At 38.3% G+C, this 16952-nt stretch overlaps 1 protein-coding gene across 1 annotated transcript in view; it reads left to right on the forward strand.

Annotated features, from left to right (window-relative positions):
* Window positions 1–16952, forward strand: part of DNAH14 (dynein axonemal heavy chain 14) — a 279895-nt gene that overhangs the window by 234955 nt on the left and 27988 nt on the right. The window contains exons 73-78 of the mRNA XM_058169855.1: window positions 1242–1452; window positions 2907–3009; window positions 3551–3778; window positions 12202–12399; window positions 14408–14601; window positions 15817–15998. Coding sequence (XP_058025838.1) covers window positions 1242–1452; window positions 2907–3009; window positions 3551–3778; window positions 12202–12399; window positions 14408–14601; window positions 15817–15998 — 1116 coding nt within the window. The remainder of the gene's footprint in view (window positions 1–1241; window positions 1453–2906; window positions 3010–3550; window positions 3779–12201; window positions 12400–14407; window positions 14602–15816; window positions 15999–16952) is intronic.

Here is a 16952-nt window from a genome sequence, read left to right on the forward strand (position 1 = left end):
CTGGAAACTGGAAGAGCTGGTTTTCCATTTTCTTGCATGATGATCGCACTGGCCAGCTGATCGTCGTGTGCGCATGCGCACCAGAAACCCGGAAGACTAGCTGTTTGGTGTACATGCGCATGGCGGAAACCAGAAGTTCATTTTCGGGTGTGTGCAGGCACCCAGGGCAGCTCCTCTTCCAGGTTGTGACACAGACGAGCGCATGCGCTCCCTTTTCGGTGCCAAAAAGGTTTGCCATCACTGGCCTAGATTGTTCTTTTCTAAGTATGCCATTCACATTCCAACTACTGATTAACAATCTCTTTAGCTTTCCCCTGCGAATACCTCCACTAGGTGTTTTTTGGATTCACTTGGTGCCAACTTTTTATATTCATCTAACATTTCAGAAAGGACATAAGTTTTCAATCAATGCAGCCAAATAATCAGGCAGTGCTCTTAGCCATATTGCACTGACTGACTGCTCTATTCCTAGATTATTTGAACAACTGCCTTTTTACCGGATTACATTTACCTGTCCCATCAAGTTTATTAGGAACTGTATATTCTGGGTCCTGTCTGCTACAGAATTTCATTTGGTGGGATCCAGAAAACAAGCCTTTTCTGCTGTGGCTCCCATTTTCTGGAACATCAATTCACCTTAAATTAAGTTAGTCCCATTCCCGTTAGCCTTCCCAAAGGCCCAAAACATGTTTTTTTCCAGTGATTATAGGGATCTCATGGAGAGCTTGCAATGTGGTTGTAGAATGTTAGGTACTTATTAGGGTTTATTGCAATTAATTATTTATATGCAATCTTGGTTTATTTATATTTTCATTTTTATTCATGTTTCAGTGTTTCAAGATTGTTTTACAATTTTAATTGTAAAATTACAATTTTACAAAATTGTTTTACTGTGCTTGAATGCCACCAGAATCACATTTTGTGAGAGGGATGGCTATATACATTTACTAAATAAATAAATAAAATTCCCTTTAGATATAGTTTGCTACTTAATCTTTTTTATAATACACACAAAAAAAAGGTAGGGCAGTTTCCTAACCTGTAGCTTCAAATGTCACAGTGATCATCTTACATTCACCCCCTCCCCCATTCCTGTGCAAAATCATTTTTTGAAATCTTTTAACTGAGCGATTGTTACAGTATTGCAGGGATGTAATGTAATGAAAGAAAATGTGGTATGTGAGTGTGTGTGTGTAATAAAAAATGAAATAATAAAAGGTATTCTTTTATATGTTGTATAGGGATAGATATTATAGCACTTGTCTTGCGCTTTGCCCAAGAAATAAAAAGAAATACACAAAATGTGCAAATGCTATCTCTGGGACGTGGCCAAGGCAGCAAAGCAGAGGAATTGATATATAAAGCACAAATACTGGGTGAACAGTGGGTATTCCTTCAGAATTGCCATCTCGCAACTTCATTTATGCCGAGATTATGCAAAATTGTTGATTCGTAAGCACTTTTTAAATTTATTTCTATACGTGATTTATTCTCTGATGGTAAGGAACAGCTTTAGTCCTGTTCAGTTCTTGTTTGTTTTTTCTCTGAGCTTGGTTGTTTTCCTGGAGATGTTTCATTATCAGACTAAGTAATATCATTGTTGTGTGAAAGAGTGGAATATGCTGACTGGCCTACTAGTCTTGATGGGAATGTGGCTTCCCAGTTGAAACTATGATGGAGCCTGTCCTTGCAAGGTTAGGTTTTTGTTGTCTTGTTTGGTTAGTGTTCATGGAAACAGTTTGCCACTCATCTGTCTATCCAATGTAATCATAATTACAGTCCTTGCATTGTATGTTATAGGTAATTCCGCTTCCTGCTGCTATCTTCTATCCTGCTACATCTGTACCTAGCAGGATCGCTGGCAAAATCTCTATATTCTTAAATAATAATTTATAAAGAGATAATTTAATATCTATGCCTAAAGTATTAACATTATCATTATTTGTCTATAGAGATTCTCAGTCATCCAGGTCATGATTGTCCCAAAGGTGCTTTTCAGAAGGCAACTGGACTTTCTTTGTTTTTTCCTTGAAGAAGTTTTGCTTCTCATCAAAGAAGCTTCTTCAGTTCTGACTGAATGGTGGAGAATGGAAGGATTCATATGCCTTTCTTTGCAGTCATCTGGTCACTAGCACACTGAAGCTCAGTTGTTGAAGCCACTTGAGTGTTTATCTGTATCCTCAAGTTCACCTGAATCAGAATGCAAATAGATATTGAACCTTCCTGAAACTTCAGCAGTTCCAAGAAGGTTCCATACCACTTGCACTCTGATTCAGGTGACCCTGAGCATACAGATAAACCCCCAAGTGGCCTCAAAGACCAACCATCAGAGTGCTAATGACCAGATGACTGCAAAGAAAACAATATAAATCCTTCCATTCCCTACCATTCAGTCAGAACTGAAGAAGCTTCTGTAACAGAGTTGTTAATGCTTGGAACTCATTACCTGACTCTATAGTCTCTACTCAAAATCCCAAAAACTTCAACCAAAAAACTGTCTACTATTGACCTCACCCCATTCCTTAGAGGACTATAAGGGGCGTGCATAAGAGCACAAAAGTGCCTACCATTCCTGTCCTATTGTTCCCTTTCATTATATCAAATTAATATAGTTGTTGCATACTTTTGCTTATATATGTGTTTTTCTTTTATGATGTGTTGTTATTTTATGTCGATGTTTACATATACTGTTATGACAAAAAAAAAAGCTTTTTGGATGAAACGGGAACTGTCTTCAAGGAGAAAACAATGAGAGTCCAGTTGCCTTTTGAAAAGCAATTATGGGATTAACATTATTTCTTCTAATTTTTATGCATTTTTGGTAAAATAGAATTGATGATTGGGCACTATAATGTTGTATTACATTTCAAGTAGTAAAATTGCTATAAAAATGATTACTTCCATAGCTTTATCCTACCTGATACAACTATAAATCCAGGATTTAGACTATGGTTAAGTTCAACACCAGATACATCTTTACCCATACCTATCTTGAGAAGGGGGCTAAAGGTAAGATTTCAAACAATCTGAGATATTATTCAGTAGTTTATATAATTACTAATTGAGAGCATTATTTTTACTAAGTATAAAATATAAGCTAATATGAGTTGAGCAATGGTAAATATGTTAACTTATAATGAAAATGTAGAGACAAATGTACATAATCAAACATTGACAGAATCCTGTGGCTTTAGAGGAAAATAGTGTTTCTGCTGGCCCAAAATTGCATCCACATGTAGGAAAATAAATTGATTTTAGCAAACTTGATGTAGAGAGCAAATAAGGTGGTCTTGTCAAACATATGAAGGAATTATTGCCAAGGCTAGGGGGCTGAAGCATTTTTAAAGTCCAGAAGAGACAGTATTCAAAAGCATCTCAGCCAGACACCTCCCTAATTCACTCTACTATAAGAAGGAGGTATAAGATGACTGGATTTTAAGGATTCTGTTATTATAGACAATGTCAATAAAAGTTGTTTGTGTACTTATTTGTTTTATTGATAAATTTCTGTGGAATTTTTAATCATAATCTGTTTGTTTATTTCCTCAAGATAATAATAGAAACTCCACAAGGATTAAAAGGAACATTACTTCAAACTTTTGGATTCAGTGACACTGCTGTAGTAACAGAAACTATATTTAATAAGATCAACTGTGGGCCATCATGGAAAAGGTTGTTGTTTAGCCTATGTTTCTTCAATGCTGTCATTCAGGAAAGAAAGAAATACGGAGTTTTGGGCTGGAACATTCCATATGCTTTTAATTCTTCAGATTTAGAGGCAAGAGAAAATGTTATATAAAATTAAATTTGCAATTTAAAATGTATTTTGCTGAATCTATGTCACTATGGCTCTTCTTTCAATTAGCTCTCCTTTTTTACTATATTCAATTTTTCCCCTAATCCATTAATTCACTGTAATTTATGTACTTTTCTTTGTCTTACTTAATATACTTTGTATTTAATTTTGAATGTGAGGTTGGAAACAGTATTTATTACTATTTTTATCTTTGTAATTAGGAGAATTATATAGAAATATAAGAAATAGTTGTAATAATGATTAACAGGCTATCAATAATCCCCACAATGCCTTAAATATGGAAATCACATTCTAGGTATTTTTGATATATAAATTATTTTCTCTGTCAAATTTCTAGTCTCCTCCTCCTCCCTAAACATACCTACAGCCCACAGAGACTGTGTGGTCAAGGTAAGCGAGGGAGCCAGATAGAGAGCAGCAGCAGCTATGCCAGGTGAGCTGGCAAGATGAGGAGTGATTAGGCAGGGCATGGTAGAGTGGGTGGGGTGGGGTGGGGCTGTCAGGCTACCTCCGACTATAAATAGGAAAGAATTCACCTTGACTTCATTTGGAATGAAAACAAGTACTTTTACTTTTACAGTCTTGATAGCAGCCAAGCAAAGCTGGAACTGAGACAAAATATGGCTAACATATCATATCCCCCCAATTGTCCCTCCTCCTCCAGGAGGTCAGGCTGGTCTGGTCCAATGCCAACTCCTTCACGGCCCCTCGTGGTAATCTTCTTCCACAGGTCTCTGGATGTCAGTCAACTTAGGAATGAAGTGTCGGTTAGAAAAGCGCGCGCTGATAACACTCAATAGTTAATCATCCCTCCTCCCTGTTATGTCAGCCGACACACATAATAGGCTCCTTTCCCTCACCCTGGACGGAGGCCAGGGTGGCATCATGGCATCGTTGTAGGATGGTTTCTCTGAGTGATAGAGGAACATATAGTTTTGTTCCAATCCAAGCTAGTCCATCACGGAGTGTGCATTCATGGGAATGGGTTAAGTACCAGTCATCGGTGTTTAAAGCTTCTTTAAACGACTTGGTTAGTTCATCTGGGAGTGAGGGGTCAGCTTTGGAGTGGCTTCTAGTTATTGCTGGGGCCGCCAACTGTTGTACGGGAAGTATTGGTTGAACCATCTCGGAGCGAGTGCAATTGTATTGGGGTAAACGTGAGAGAGCATCTGCTAAGAAGTTTTTTCCCCCAGGAATATAATGTAAAGTAAAATTAAAGCGGTTAAAATATTGAGCCCAGCGGGCTTGTTTAGGTGAAAGTTTTCTAGGAGTCTTTAGAGCTTCTAGATTTTTGTGATCAGTCCAACCTTCAAAAGGATGATTTGAACCTTCTAAGAATTGTCTCCATGTGCGTAGAACCCAATGAACTGCAAATGCTTCCTTTTCCCAAATAGCCCATCGTCTTTCAGTTTCAGTCAATTTTCGAGAAGTGAAAGCACAGGGTTGTAAACTACCATCAGCATTGTTTTGGAGCAGGGAGGCTCCGACTGCTACATCACTTGCATCAGCTTGTATTACAAAAGGAACATCCATGTCAGGGTGCTTTAAAATAGGTTCAGCGGCAAAAAGTCGTTTCAATTTTTCAAATGCTGCCTGACATTCCATTGTCCATTCGAGGGGTAATGATGGTTTGGGTTTCGTGTCTCCTTTAGTTTTTAAGAGGTTAGTTATTGGTAAAGCAATTTCAGCAAAGGAGGGGATGAATTGACGATAGAAATTTGCGAATCCCAAAAAACTTTGGAGTTGTTTGCGTGTGCGTGGGGGGGCCCATTCCAAGACAGCTTTCACTTTTTCTGGATCCATTTCTAACCCATCAGCTGAAATGCGATACCCTAAGTAGTCTATTTTGGTTTGATGGAAATCACATTTGGATAGCTTGCAATATAGTTCTGCAGATAATAACTTTTTGAGTACAGCTCTTACTAGTTTAATATGTTCTTCCATTGTTTCTGTATAGATAAGTATGTCGTCAAGGTAGACAAGAACCCTTTGAACAAATGCTGATGGAGTATTTCATTTATTAGTTGCATAAAAACTGCGGCGCCCCTGCAGTCCAAATGGCAGTACTCAAACTGGAAACATCCTAGTGGACAGTTGAAAGCGGTTTTCCATTCATCCCCCTCTTTTATACGAACTCTGTAGTAGGCTTCTCGCAGGTCCAGTTTGGTGAAGAATTTTCCCTTCGCTAAATGTGCTAACATATCTTTCATGAGTGGCATGGGATATATGTTTTCAGCGCACACTGCGTTTAGGTTCCTATAGTCAACTATAAGACGAAAGGAGCCATCTTTCTTTTCCCGGAACATCACTGGCGCCGCCACACGAGGCCTAGCCGGTTGGATAAAGCCCCGCTCTAGGTTTTTGTCTATGAATTTACGTAGTTCTCCCAATTCCTTTTGGGTCATGGGATAAGCTTTTGGCTTTGGAAGCTTTACCCCCGGAAGGATGTCTATGGCACAGTCAATAGGCCTATGGGGAGGAAGTACGTCTGATGCTTTCTCACTAAAGACTTCTCGCAAGTCCCAGTATTCCTTGGGTATTCTCTCTTCCCCGTCTATCCGTTCAATCATTGCCCCTAACTTATCCTGGTGCAAGGTCACGGTAGGTCCCTTCTTGGGTTTCCCCTTTTCCCCTTTTAAGGTTTTGGAACGGAAACGTAGGACTCCCGTTCTCCAGTTAATATGGGGGTTCCATTTCCGCAACCATGACAAGCCTAACAACAGGGGTTGGTCCATTCCTGGGGCTACTATGAAGTTCAGAATTTCGCGGTGGTCTCCTATTATCATTTCTATGGGTTCCGTTACGAAATGGGCGGGCCCTCCCCCTGCCACAGAGCCATCTAACTGGGCAAACGCTATGGGCCTACTTAAGGTTCTCAACCTTAGTTCCATTTTTTCTACTAGTTCGGGACTGACCATACATCTAGTGCATCCAGAATCGAGTAGTGCTAGCAGTTCCCCCTTATTACCCGAAGAGGGTACATGTAGATTAACTGGAATGTCCAAAGGGCCCCGTGCCCAACTCACCAGAAGGTCTTCATCGGACTCTGACGTGGTTTTGCTGTCATCAGTATCGGCCGACTTCGCCATCCTCCTTGATGGGCGTGCCCTTCTTGGCAACGCCTCCCCACTGTATTGTCAGTATCGGTCGACACCGCCTCCTCCTTGATGGGCGTGCCCTTCTTGGCAACGCCTCCCCACTTTTGTTGGTTTACGCGCCTTAGCCGCTGGCTTCACTGGTTCCATTTCACCACCAGAGGTCGCTTGGCATCAACTTAACCCTACAGTCGGCTGCTCGGTGGCCTTCTTTCCACATCTGTAGCACGCAGACGAACGTGGTCTTCCTCCCTCCAATCTAGGGATGTCCCTATAAGTTCCTTCTGGAAGCGGCCAAGGATGGCCCTCCAGTGCGCTGTCTTCTGCCACGGTCCTTCACTAACTCGATTTCCATCTCTGCTGCCAGGGTGTACCAGCCATACAGCGTAGTTGGAGAGGCTCGTGCTCGACACAGTTCATAGAGATCTCCGTTCAGACCATCTTTGAAAATGTCTACAAGGGTCACCTCCGACCACCCTCTCATCAAGGGAACTAAATCACTGAACTCCTGGTTATAATCAGCCACCGCCTCCTCCCTTGCCTGATGGTTTTCATCCGACCTTTGGCCTTTGCTCTGCCAGGGGTCCTCAAACCTCCTCCTCAGTGCAGTCATAAAATGCTCGTAGTTTTGCAGTAAGGGGGAGTGGTTTGTGTGTAACGACACATACCACGCAGCTGCTCTTCCGGTCAAATTATGAGTCACAGCTCTAACTTGTGCTGCCTGTGACCAATAATCTTCCCCAGTCTATCATGTGGTCATTCACTTTCGCCAGGAACAGTCCCAACTCCTTGGCATTTCCATCAAATTTCTCTGATATGGGGGAATTTTTGGCTTTTCCTTCCCTCGTGGCCTTGCTTGGTCAGCAGGTGGCGCCCCCTCATCCAATTCAGCCTCCTCTGGGAAAGAGTTTCCAGCCCTGGCTCTTCAGAAATCTCACCACCCTGGAAGTCACCCTTAGCTGGCCCTTTGTATTCTCTTCCTCCTCTTCTCCTCCCACCTGGAGGACCGAATAGGATTCATACCTTTGGCGAGCTGCTTGCCTCACTTTCACTTCACGGAACAGACGGCTTCCTCCAACTGGAGCTTGTCCCTTATCTCTTGTTCTGTTTCCGAAAGTTTTTCTTTTCCTTTTTTCTTTTTCCTTTTAGTTACTCCAGAGGGAAGCTTTTCGGTGCTTGGTTTCCACCCTTCCTCTTCCAGTTTTAGTTGCTCTGCCCACCGAGCTCTGCAATCTTCCAGCTCAGGGTCGAAAGTGTCAGCAGAAATTCCTCCGGACGCCTCCCCCAGCTCAGCCGGCAGCAGGCCTTCCATCACATTTGGGTTTTCTCCCCCCTCGGTATTGCGATTGCAATCCTGGTTGGTAGACATGATGAGAGTTCCAGCTTAATGTCAGGCTACCTCCGACTATAAATAGGAAAGAATTCACCTTGACTTCATTTGGAATGAAAACAAGTACTTTTACTTTTACAGTCTTTTTTTTTTTTTTTTTTTTATAAAAAAGTTTTATTTTTACAATCTTATCAAATAATTCATCCAATGTACAGTTATATACAATTAGTCGGGCCTGCCCAGTCACCACCCCCCTTTTTAACCTTCTTCCCTCTTCTACCTTCTTTTACTTTCCAAACCTTCCTCTCCTTCTCTTATCTACCTCCTCTCCTCCCTCCACCCTACACTCTTCTCCCTCTTCTACCCCTCTTCCTTCCTCTTCTCCTCTTTCCTACCTCCTACTCTCTTTTTCCCTCCCACCATTCTAAAATGGCAACTGGTCAGACCCGACCCTACATTAATTATATTTATACATCTTCAATAATCCCTGTACATTAACCATCACTCCATCACTAACCTCAACCCCCCCACTTCCTTCCCTTTACCCCCACCCCACCCGACTTCCCAGAACAAAATGCAGGGTATCAAAACTAACAATCATAATCTAAAATAATTCCTAAATTATAATCTCCAGTCTCTCCACGCTTATTCACACTCTCAATTCCCCTCTCCTTCAAAAATATATCTAATACAAATTATTTCCTAAATTTACTCATATGCTATTTGATATTTTTTTATCTGATACTTATTTTGAATATAATCAATCCACATTTTCCATTCTAAAATATATTTTTCTTGTGTATAGTCTTTCAAGTAAGCAGAAATTTTTGCCATTTCTGCCAGATTTGATACTTTAAGAGTCCATTCTTCAATTGTAGGTAATTCTTCTTTCTTCCAATATTGAGCAATCAAAAGTCTTGCGGCTGTTATTAAGTTCAGAATCAATTTAGTCTCTATAGCTGTACAATCCATAATTATTCCTAGTAAAAAGAACTGCGGGGTAAACTTAATCTTCTTTTTCAAAATATTCTGCATGATCCACCATACTTTAATCCAAAATGCTTTAACTTTTTTGCAAGTCCACCATATATGATAATAAGTAGCATCTTCACAATCACATCTCCAGCATTTAGCCTGTACATTAGGATACATACATGACAATTATGAAGCAGTTGTTTTATCATTAATTACTGATTGGATTAATTTAACTGAGGAAAGAGTTCTGAATATAGAAGGTTATGGTTTGTTATATGGGTGGCATGCCTATTTATTATATGATAAGAAAGTTGATAAAATATTTAAAAATAATATAATTAGAAATGCATTATTGAGGGTTTGGAGGAAATATCAATACAAAATAGAGGGAAAGATTCCAATATGGGCAAACCCGAGACACATGATAGAAAATATAAATATATATCAAAAGATGGAGGTAGTTACTTATAAAGAACTTCTTTGTATGGAAAAGGGGGAGTTACAATTAAAATCTAGAGAAAAGATGGGGGAAGAAGGGAAAAATTATACATGGTTCCAATATGGACAACTACAAGCTAGATGGAAATTAGATCAAAAAATAGGTGTTAAGCAAATTGAGGATAATTTGTTAAAACAAATGAGAAATCAAGGTCAACAGCATATTAAGAGGTTGTATAATGTATTAGTAGAAATAGATTCAGAGACTGATTTGGTTAAGGATTGTATGATTAAGTGGGCACAAAATTTTCAGCAACCAATAATGTTGGAAACTTGGGAAAGAATTTGGGTGAGGAATGTTAAATTTACACAAGCGCAAAATATGAGAGAAAATTTTTATAAGATGTTTTATAGATGGCATTTAGACCCCAAAAATACTTTTACAGTCTTGATAGCAGCCAAGCAAAGCTGGAACTGAGACAAAATATGGCTAACATATCATATCCCCCCAATTGTCCCTCCTCCTCCAGGAGGTCAGGCTGGTCTGGTCCAATGCCAACTCCTTCACGGCCCCTCGTGGTAATCTTCTTCCACAGGTCTCTGGATGTCAGTCAACTTAGGAATGAAGTGTCGGTTAGAAAAGCGCGCGCTGATAACACTCAATAGTTAATCATCCCTCCTCCCTGTTATGTCAGCCGACACACATAATAGGCTCCTTTCCCTCACCCTGGACGGAGGCATGATACATCTCATTTCCTTAACAGTTTATAATACAGAAATAAACATTTTACATTCTATCTACTGATATAATCATTCAAAACTATATGAAGATTGGAGTGGAGGCTGACAGGGGCCAGCAGTGGTGGGCTGCTGTTGGTTCGGACTGGTTCGGGCGAACTGGTTGTTAAGATTCTGCGCAATTCAGCAAACCAACAAATCCCACAACTATCTGGCCCCACCTGAGTCAGCAGCCCTGATCTGCCTGGTTGAGCCTATGAGCAAGGCCCAAATCCTGGCCTAGCTGTCTCCCATGTGGCCCAGCCAGCTTGCCTGCCTTCTGCACAGCGGACGCAGCCCAGCTCTCTGCCTCAACTACCTTCCTTCACTGATCTCCGCTCCTTCTCACTCACCTAGATTAGACTCACCCAGCTGCCTTCTGCTGCTCCTGGCCGCTCCACTTAAAAGAAAAATACAAAGAGAGAAAAGGTACAAAAAAGAAAAAAAGGAAGAAAAAATATTAAAAGAGAAAAATAAACTATGAAACTTTCTGTCCCCATCACAGCAAGTGTAAATAGTTTCACCATCTTGTCTTCTCTTCTTAATTAAGAGATATAAAACTCTTCATTCTGTAATTCAACTCTTAAGTATAGGCAAATTCAATGGGCAGTGACTTTTCCAATCCAGGTTTCAGAAAAAAGTATAAGAACCTAATAACTAAAATAATATTAGTTATTTATCTCAATTCAAGCAAACCCTGGTATTTGCTGGTATTTGGACTGTTTTCCAGTCCAAATACCAGCAAATTTTAATTTAAAGTGCCATTCCTCAAAAATATCTCCAAACGCCATTATTATAAGTTGCTTATGTTGTTATGTCTCCAAAATTAAAAATGTTCTTCCCCTTGAATGAATTTATTGTTTAAAATCAATTTTAAAGTCTTAATTTTTCAAAATCAAATATTCTAATGTTTACTCACCCCTTCATCCATGTAAAACTTTTTACATCCAAAACCTTGTCTTATTTTTTGCTGTTTATTTTGAATTATTAAGCATTATAAATATACAGCTTCATTTTCTTATGCCAGCTAGTATTTCCAGCCTTGTCGTTTCATCTAACTTGTTTAAAGCAGTTAATTGCAATTTCCAATCGCAAGTGGTTGGCAAAGGAGTTGCAAAATTAGTGTTTTTTAAAAGTTCTGTGTCTGGAATAATAATGGCAATTTCTCTCGTGTCCTGGTTTTCCCACCTTCTGGACACCACTGCTTGCAGTCTCCTCATGTGGAGCAGTCATATGGGCAATCTTTCATTCTCTCATTTTATAGAGAATGTCAGAAGAACCAATTTATTAATTGATGCCTTGTTCTTAGCCATAATTTTCAGCTCTGCTGTTTTGTCTTCAGTCCATTATTTCTTCCCCAGAAGTCTCCTATCATTAAAAAAAAATCAAGTTACTCTAGCATGATATAAATTCAGTAAATTCATGTTGGCTCTTTTTAATTAATGAATTCTTACATAATGCTCACAAGTATGCTATTAATTATCTGCTCTTCTTTATAGAAGAACAAGTCTAAACATCCAGTCTTGTTTAATACATTTTAATTTTTAAATATATATATCACATTTTCATTTCTAATTATTAATTGGTTTGGAAATATTACTACGTTTAAAAATTCCTCATAGCAACCATTAAAATTCTGTGTAAGAGCCTCATGAATCGAAAGTGTTATTCAGCTTATTCAGCTAATTATAGATTCTTTGAATTCCAGACTTTAACTCTAGATTTTTTTTAAAAAAAAGTATTTTCTAATTATAACTTTTCTTTTCCAGTTTTCTATCAAAATATTGGAAGTGCTCCTTGAGAAGCACCAAAAGATTCCTTGGACAGCATTGCATTATTTGACTGGAGAAGTAACATATGGAGGCCATGTAACTGATAATTGGGACCGTCGATGCTTGCTTAACATTTTAGATAATTTTTATAATCCTTCTGTATTGCAAGAAGATTTTGTTTATACTGCTGATGAGGTATGAGAACTATTTTTCATTATGTTGCTGTTTTAATATCACAAATTTACAACTGAGTGAGCAGAGTAGGTTTACTCTGAAAGAGAGATGGTTTAAGAGTCATAAAAATAATCTTCAACAATTTGTATTATTTATTTGGTTTGTCCTGCATTTATCTATCATCTATCTTTCTACCTTTCTATCTATCATCTATTATCAAGGCAATGTATAATGCATGAAATCCAGCTGGATGGCTTTGAGCCAGTCACTCTTATTTCAACTTACCTGCTATTATTCCCCCATACACAACTCCATAAGGTGAGTTGAGCTAAGAGAGTGACTGGCTCAAGTCATCCAGCTGAATTTCATGCCTTAGACAGATCTAGAACATATAGTCTCCTTGTTGCTAGTGTAGCACCTTAACTAAGGTGCTAGTTTAGCACCTTAACTACTACACATATATTCATAGAATATCTATGCAGAAGAGAGAGGACAAATCAAAATTAGACTTTGGAAATAAAAAATACACAATTTTTGGAAAGAAACAATTTCCATAAACGTTACAAAACAACTTCCCAGAAATCTGACTTTTTAAACAATGGAATCTTGTGTCTCAGGAGAGATGGGCTTTTGAATAAAATTAAAAAGAGGCTGAATTTCCAAATTCTTCCTTGAATATTGGCTTGGAATAGAAATCTCCAAGGCATGTTTGAACTCAGTGATTGCATCTATAGTTTTATCCTAATTGTAGTAGGAACCCATGATTCTAAGCAACACATGTACAAAAGATACTGAGCTTGCATTGCAATGGTGTGATGCTGGATTCATCATCACTCCATAGCAGATTTTTCTACTGAGAACTTATGTTGTTCATTGTAACTTTGTTCTTTAAATTGACGTCTATGACTTAACACCCCCCCCCCCATGCGCAAAGAGCCAAAATCATGTAAGCTCTCACACAGGGGCTTACACCTGTTTTAACAAAAGTAAATAATAGTAAATCATTAGGATTTGCAAAGTTGAATGAGCATCATTAGGATTTCCAATATTGCTTAACTCTTTAGTATTCAGGGAAAGTCTGGCAGGTAGGTGAGAAAAATTCATATCTGTGAAGCCATTTGTAGAACAAAACTATAGGTGAGCAACACATGTTTTCTAAGCCCATGCTTTATCTCCTCTTACGCCAATTCAGCTTTTCTCCCATTCATAATTCACTCTTAAAAAAAAAACACTGTGTGCAGGAAGGGTGAAAAAGGCAAGATGGTAGACTCAGCTATAAGACTGAAGCCCTGCCCTAAAGGTGCATCATATATATCACACACAAGTTAAAAAGTAATGAGGCTTCAATTGCAGAATTGTACCCACCATCTTGACTTCTTTTTCCTCTCCTCTGTGTATGTACTTGCTAGAAATAATGATACAATACTAGCAACAGTATTATATAAATCTTGGATTTATGATCCCTGAGGTTTTCACTATGATTTTGGAGATGTCAAGTAGATCTACAGAACATATACTTGACTTACAAAATATATGATTCATATTTTAGCCATTCTACTAATTTTATTTCAGATCTTCATTGTTTTTCTTTTGAATGCTTATACCCATATTTCATATTTAGGGAAAGATAGCAAAAATGGGGAGGAGGGACTTGTAGGGAAAACCACCTTTGGACTAAGCCAATGGGCTAACTAGAAAACCCTAGTTAATGTAGATGAAGGACCTCATAATAGAAATAGAAATACTATTTCTTCTAGAATCCTTTATCTTCCAAAATTCAAGTCTCCCGAGGACTATGGAATATCAAATCAATTTTTCAGAAAATACCTGACCATAAATTATCAGTTTATTTGTTAGCTCTGAGCAGATTTGCATTCTTCAATATATCTGATCAATTTTAAATGTTAATTTAAAGGGAAGAAGCAGAAAGATGATTGCATTAATAAAATAATGTAGGCAAAATATATGTTGAGATACATTGTATTTGAATGGCTAGAGAGAATAAAGCATTTAACAATAATTTTTTCAGGTGTATCGACCAATATCTGAAGTAGATAGTTTAAAAGACTGCAGAGCCTATCTACAATCTCTTCCAGAAGTGGATTCCCCAGAACTTTTTGGAATGCATCATTGTGCTGAAAGACAATATTTAAAAGTTCAGGCAGAATTATTTATTAATTCAATTGTCAGTACCCAACCAACATATAGCACAGATATTATCAGGTTATTATTTGAAGTTTTCTCCTCTTCTTCCTTTCCCTCCTGCTCCTCTTCCTCCAATATAGCACAGGATGAAACAATTAATAGTTGCTTAAATCCTAAAGTATCACTATATATCTATGTATGTGTCAAGGGACATATAGAAACTTTCACTGAACTTTTTTGGGCCTTGGTAACTACCTGGTTTTCTCTACTGTACTGTGGGGAATAAAAGTTTGTTTTTCAACTGCAAAGAGCAATGGGAAAGTACCACATTAAATAAGGTTGCTGGCAGGAGAGAAAACAATTTATGCTATTGGAGTAAAACAGAATCAGTAACTTCAGCACCTCATGATCTGCTGCAGAATTATACAAAAGATGAAAAACTTCCTTTCTCCCAATGGCTTTTTCTAGAATGGACAAAATAAATATGGGGATTTTGTAGTTATGATCCCATTAAATGCAAACCTTAAAGATTACTTGGTGGCATTTGTAGATAAGTGTGCATGAAAGATAAGGGAGAGAGTCAGAATGTCCATATGTTGTCCATTGGTTAAATGTGATTGTTTGCATTTGATTATGTACATCAAAATATCAACAACTGTATTTTCATTCAATGCAGTTGGGTTGTCTTCATTCAGAATGTTAACATCATCCAAATTGTGGATATGTGCTGTGACATGTATTTACCAAGTAAACAAATCCAGAAAGGTAGTCTAACACAACATCTCCTTAACAGTAAAAACAGTGAGGAAAAGGTGATATACAGGTAGTCCTTGACTTATGATCACAATTGAGCCCAAAATTTCTGATGTTAAGTGAGACATTTGTTAAGGGAGTTTTGCCCCATTTTACAACCTTTATTGCACAGTTGTTAAGTGAATCGCTGCAGTTGATAAGTTAGTAATGTGGTTGTTAAGTGAATCTGGCTTCCCCAATGACTTTGTCAGAAAGACACAAAAGGTGAACACATGACCTTGGGACACAGCAACGGTCATAAATATGACCTTGGGACACAGCGGTTATAAATGTGAACCAGTTGCCAAGCATCTTCATTTTGGTCATGGGGAAGCTGCAAATGTCATAACTATGAGAAATGACAACGTTTTTCATTCAACTTTGAATGCTCACTAAACTAACTATTGCAATTGAAGACTACCTGTATAAATAGTGGGATATTAACTTGGCTACTTCCCATAGATAATTTTAAGCCTGTTTTTGATTTCCCTATTATCTTAGTGATAGAATGGGCCAGGATGAAATAGTAATGGAAATAGTATCTGATATTCTAATAAAGCTACCAATGACTGTAGAGAATATGGAAGAGGCATCTACCAACGAATATGTGTCTACAGAAATCGTAACCCTGAGAAGTTTCATGTCTGGACCAACTTGGGCTGCACTTGCGAAAGCTACAGAAGGTTAGAACTTCATTTCATAGAATGTTCATATCACGTCATCATTTGTTTATATATAGTTCATATGTGCATATACACTTGTATAGTATTATATAATATATATAGTAGTTATACATTTGTATGGAAAAAATGAGAAACACAATTTGTGTTCATGCATGCATGTTATATATAATCCCTAGGCTAAATCAATCCATTACAGAATAAAGGCTTCTTTGTTGAAGGTTCTAGATCTCAAACTCCTTTTCAGACCAGCCATAACGCAGGTTGTTAGATGTATACCCACACTAGACAGCCTCCAGTTCACAGCCTTCAGTAAAGGTTCACAACCTTCAATAAAGAGACCTTCATTCTACAGTAGTTTGTTTGAGGCAGTTAATGGTAAATATACAAATGTGTCTATGTGTATGTGTTTGCACATTTGTGTGTTTCTATCCTATTAACAACTATTGAAAAAATGAGGAATAAAATAACAAATAGTATCAATAAATAGTAAAATATAAAATTTGTGAAGCACTATGCATACAGTGGGAAACTTATAATTCTCTGTATATTGCTGATCTACAACATCCAGCATCTTTCACCTTTTCCTAAATTGATTGATCTGGATACCCTGATTTAACTTCAGTTATATCTGGAGACCCTGATTTCTCCATGTTTATGCATCTTCCCACCCTGGGAGCAGCCACCCCAGGCCAGCCATGCACTGCGCTGCAGCAGCCATATATCCACCTGCCAGCCTGTTTGCCAGCCATTGAGGACTCACAACTTCTGGATGGCTTCTCTATTGACTCTGCTTGTTGGAAGCTAGTAGGAAGTCACTAAGAGATCCTCAACTACCCACAATCTTTGCTTACAACAGCAAAAGGGACTGAAGAGGTTTCCATTGCTAAATGATGTCATCACATGATGTCATACTTTATAACTGCATTGCTGATCCATTAAATTCCAGTCCCAATT

This window comes from Ahaetulla prasina, chromosome 1 (assembly GCF_028640845.1).
Source record: "Ahaetulla prasina isolate Xishuangbanna chromosome 1, ASM2864084v1, whole genome shotgun sequence".
Classification (NCBI taxonomy): Eukaryota; Metazoa; Chordata; class Lepidosauria; order Squamata; family Colubridae; genus Ahaetulla; species Ahaetulla prasina.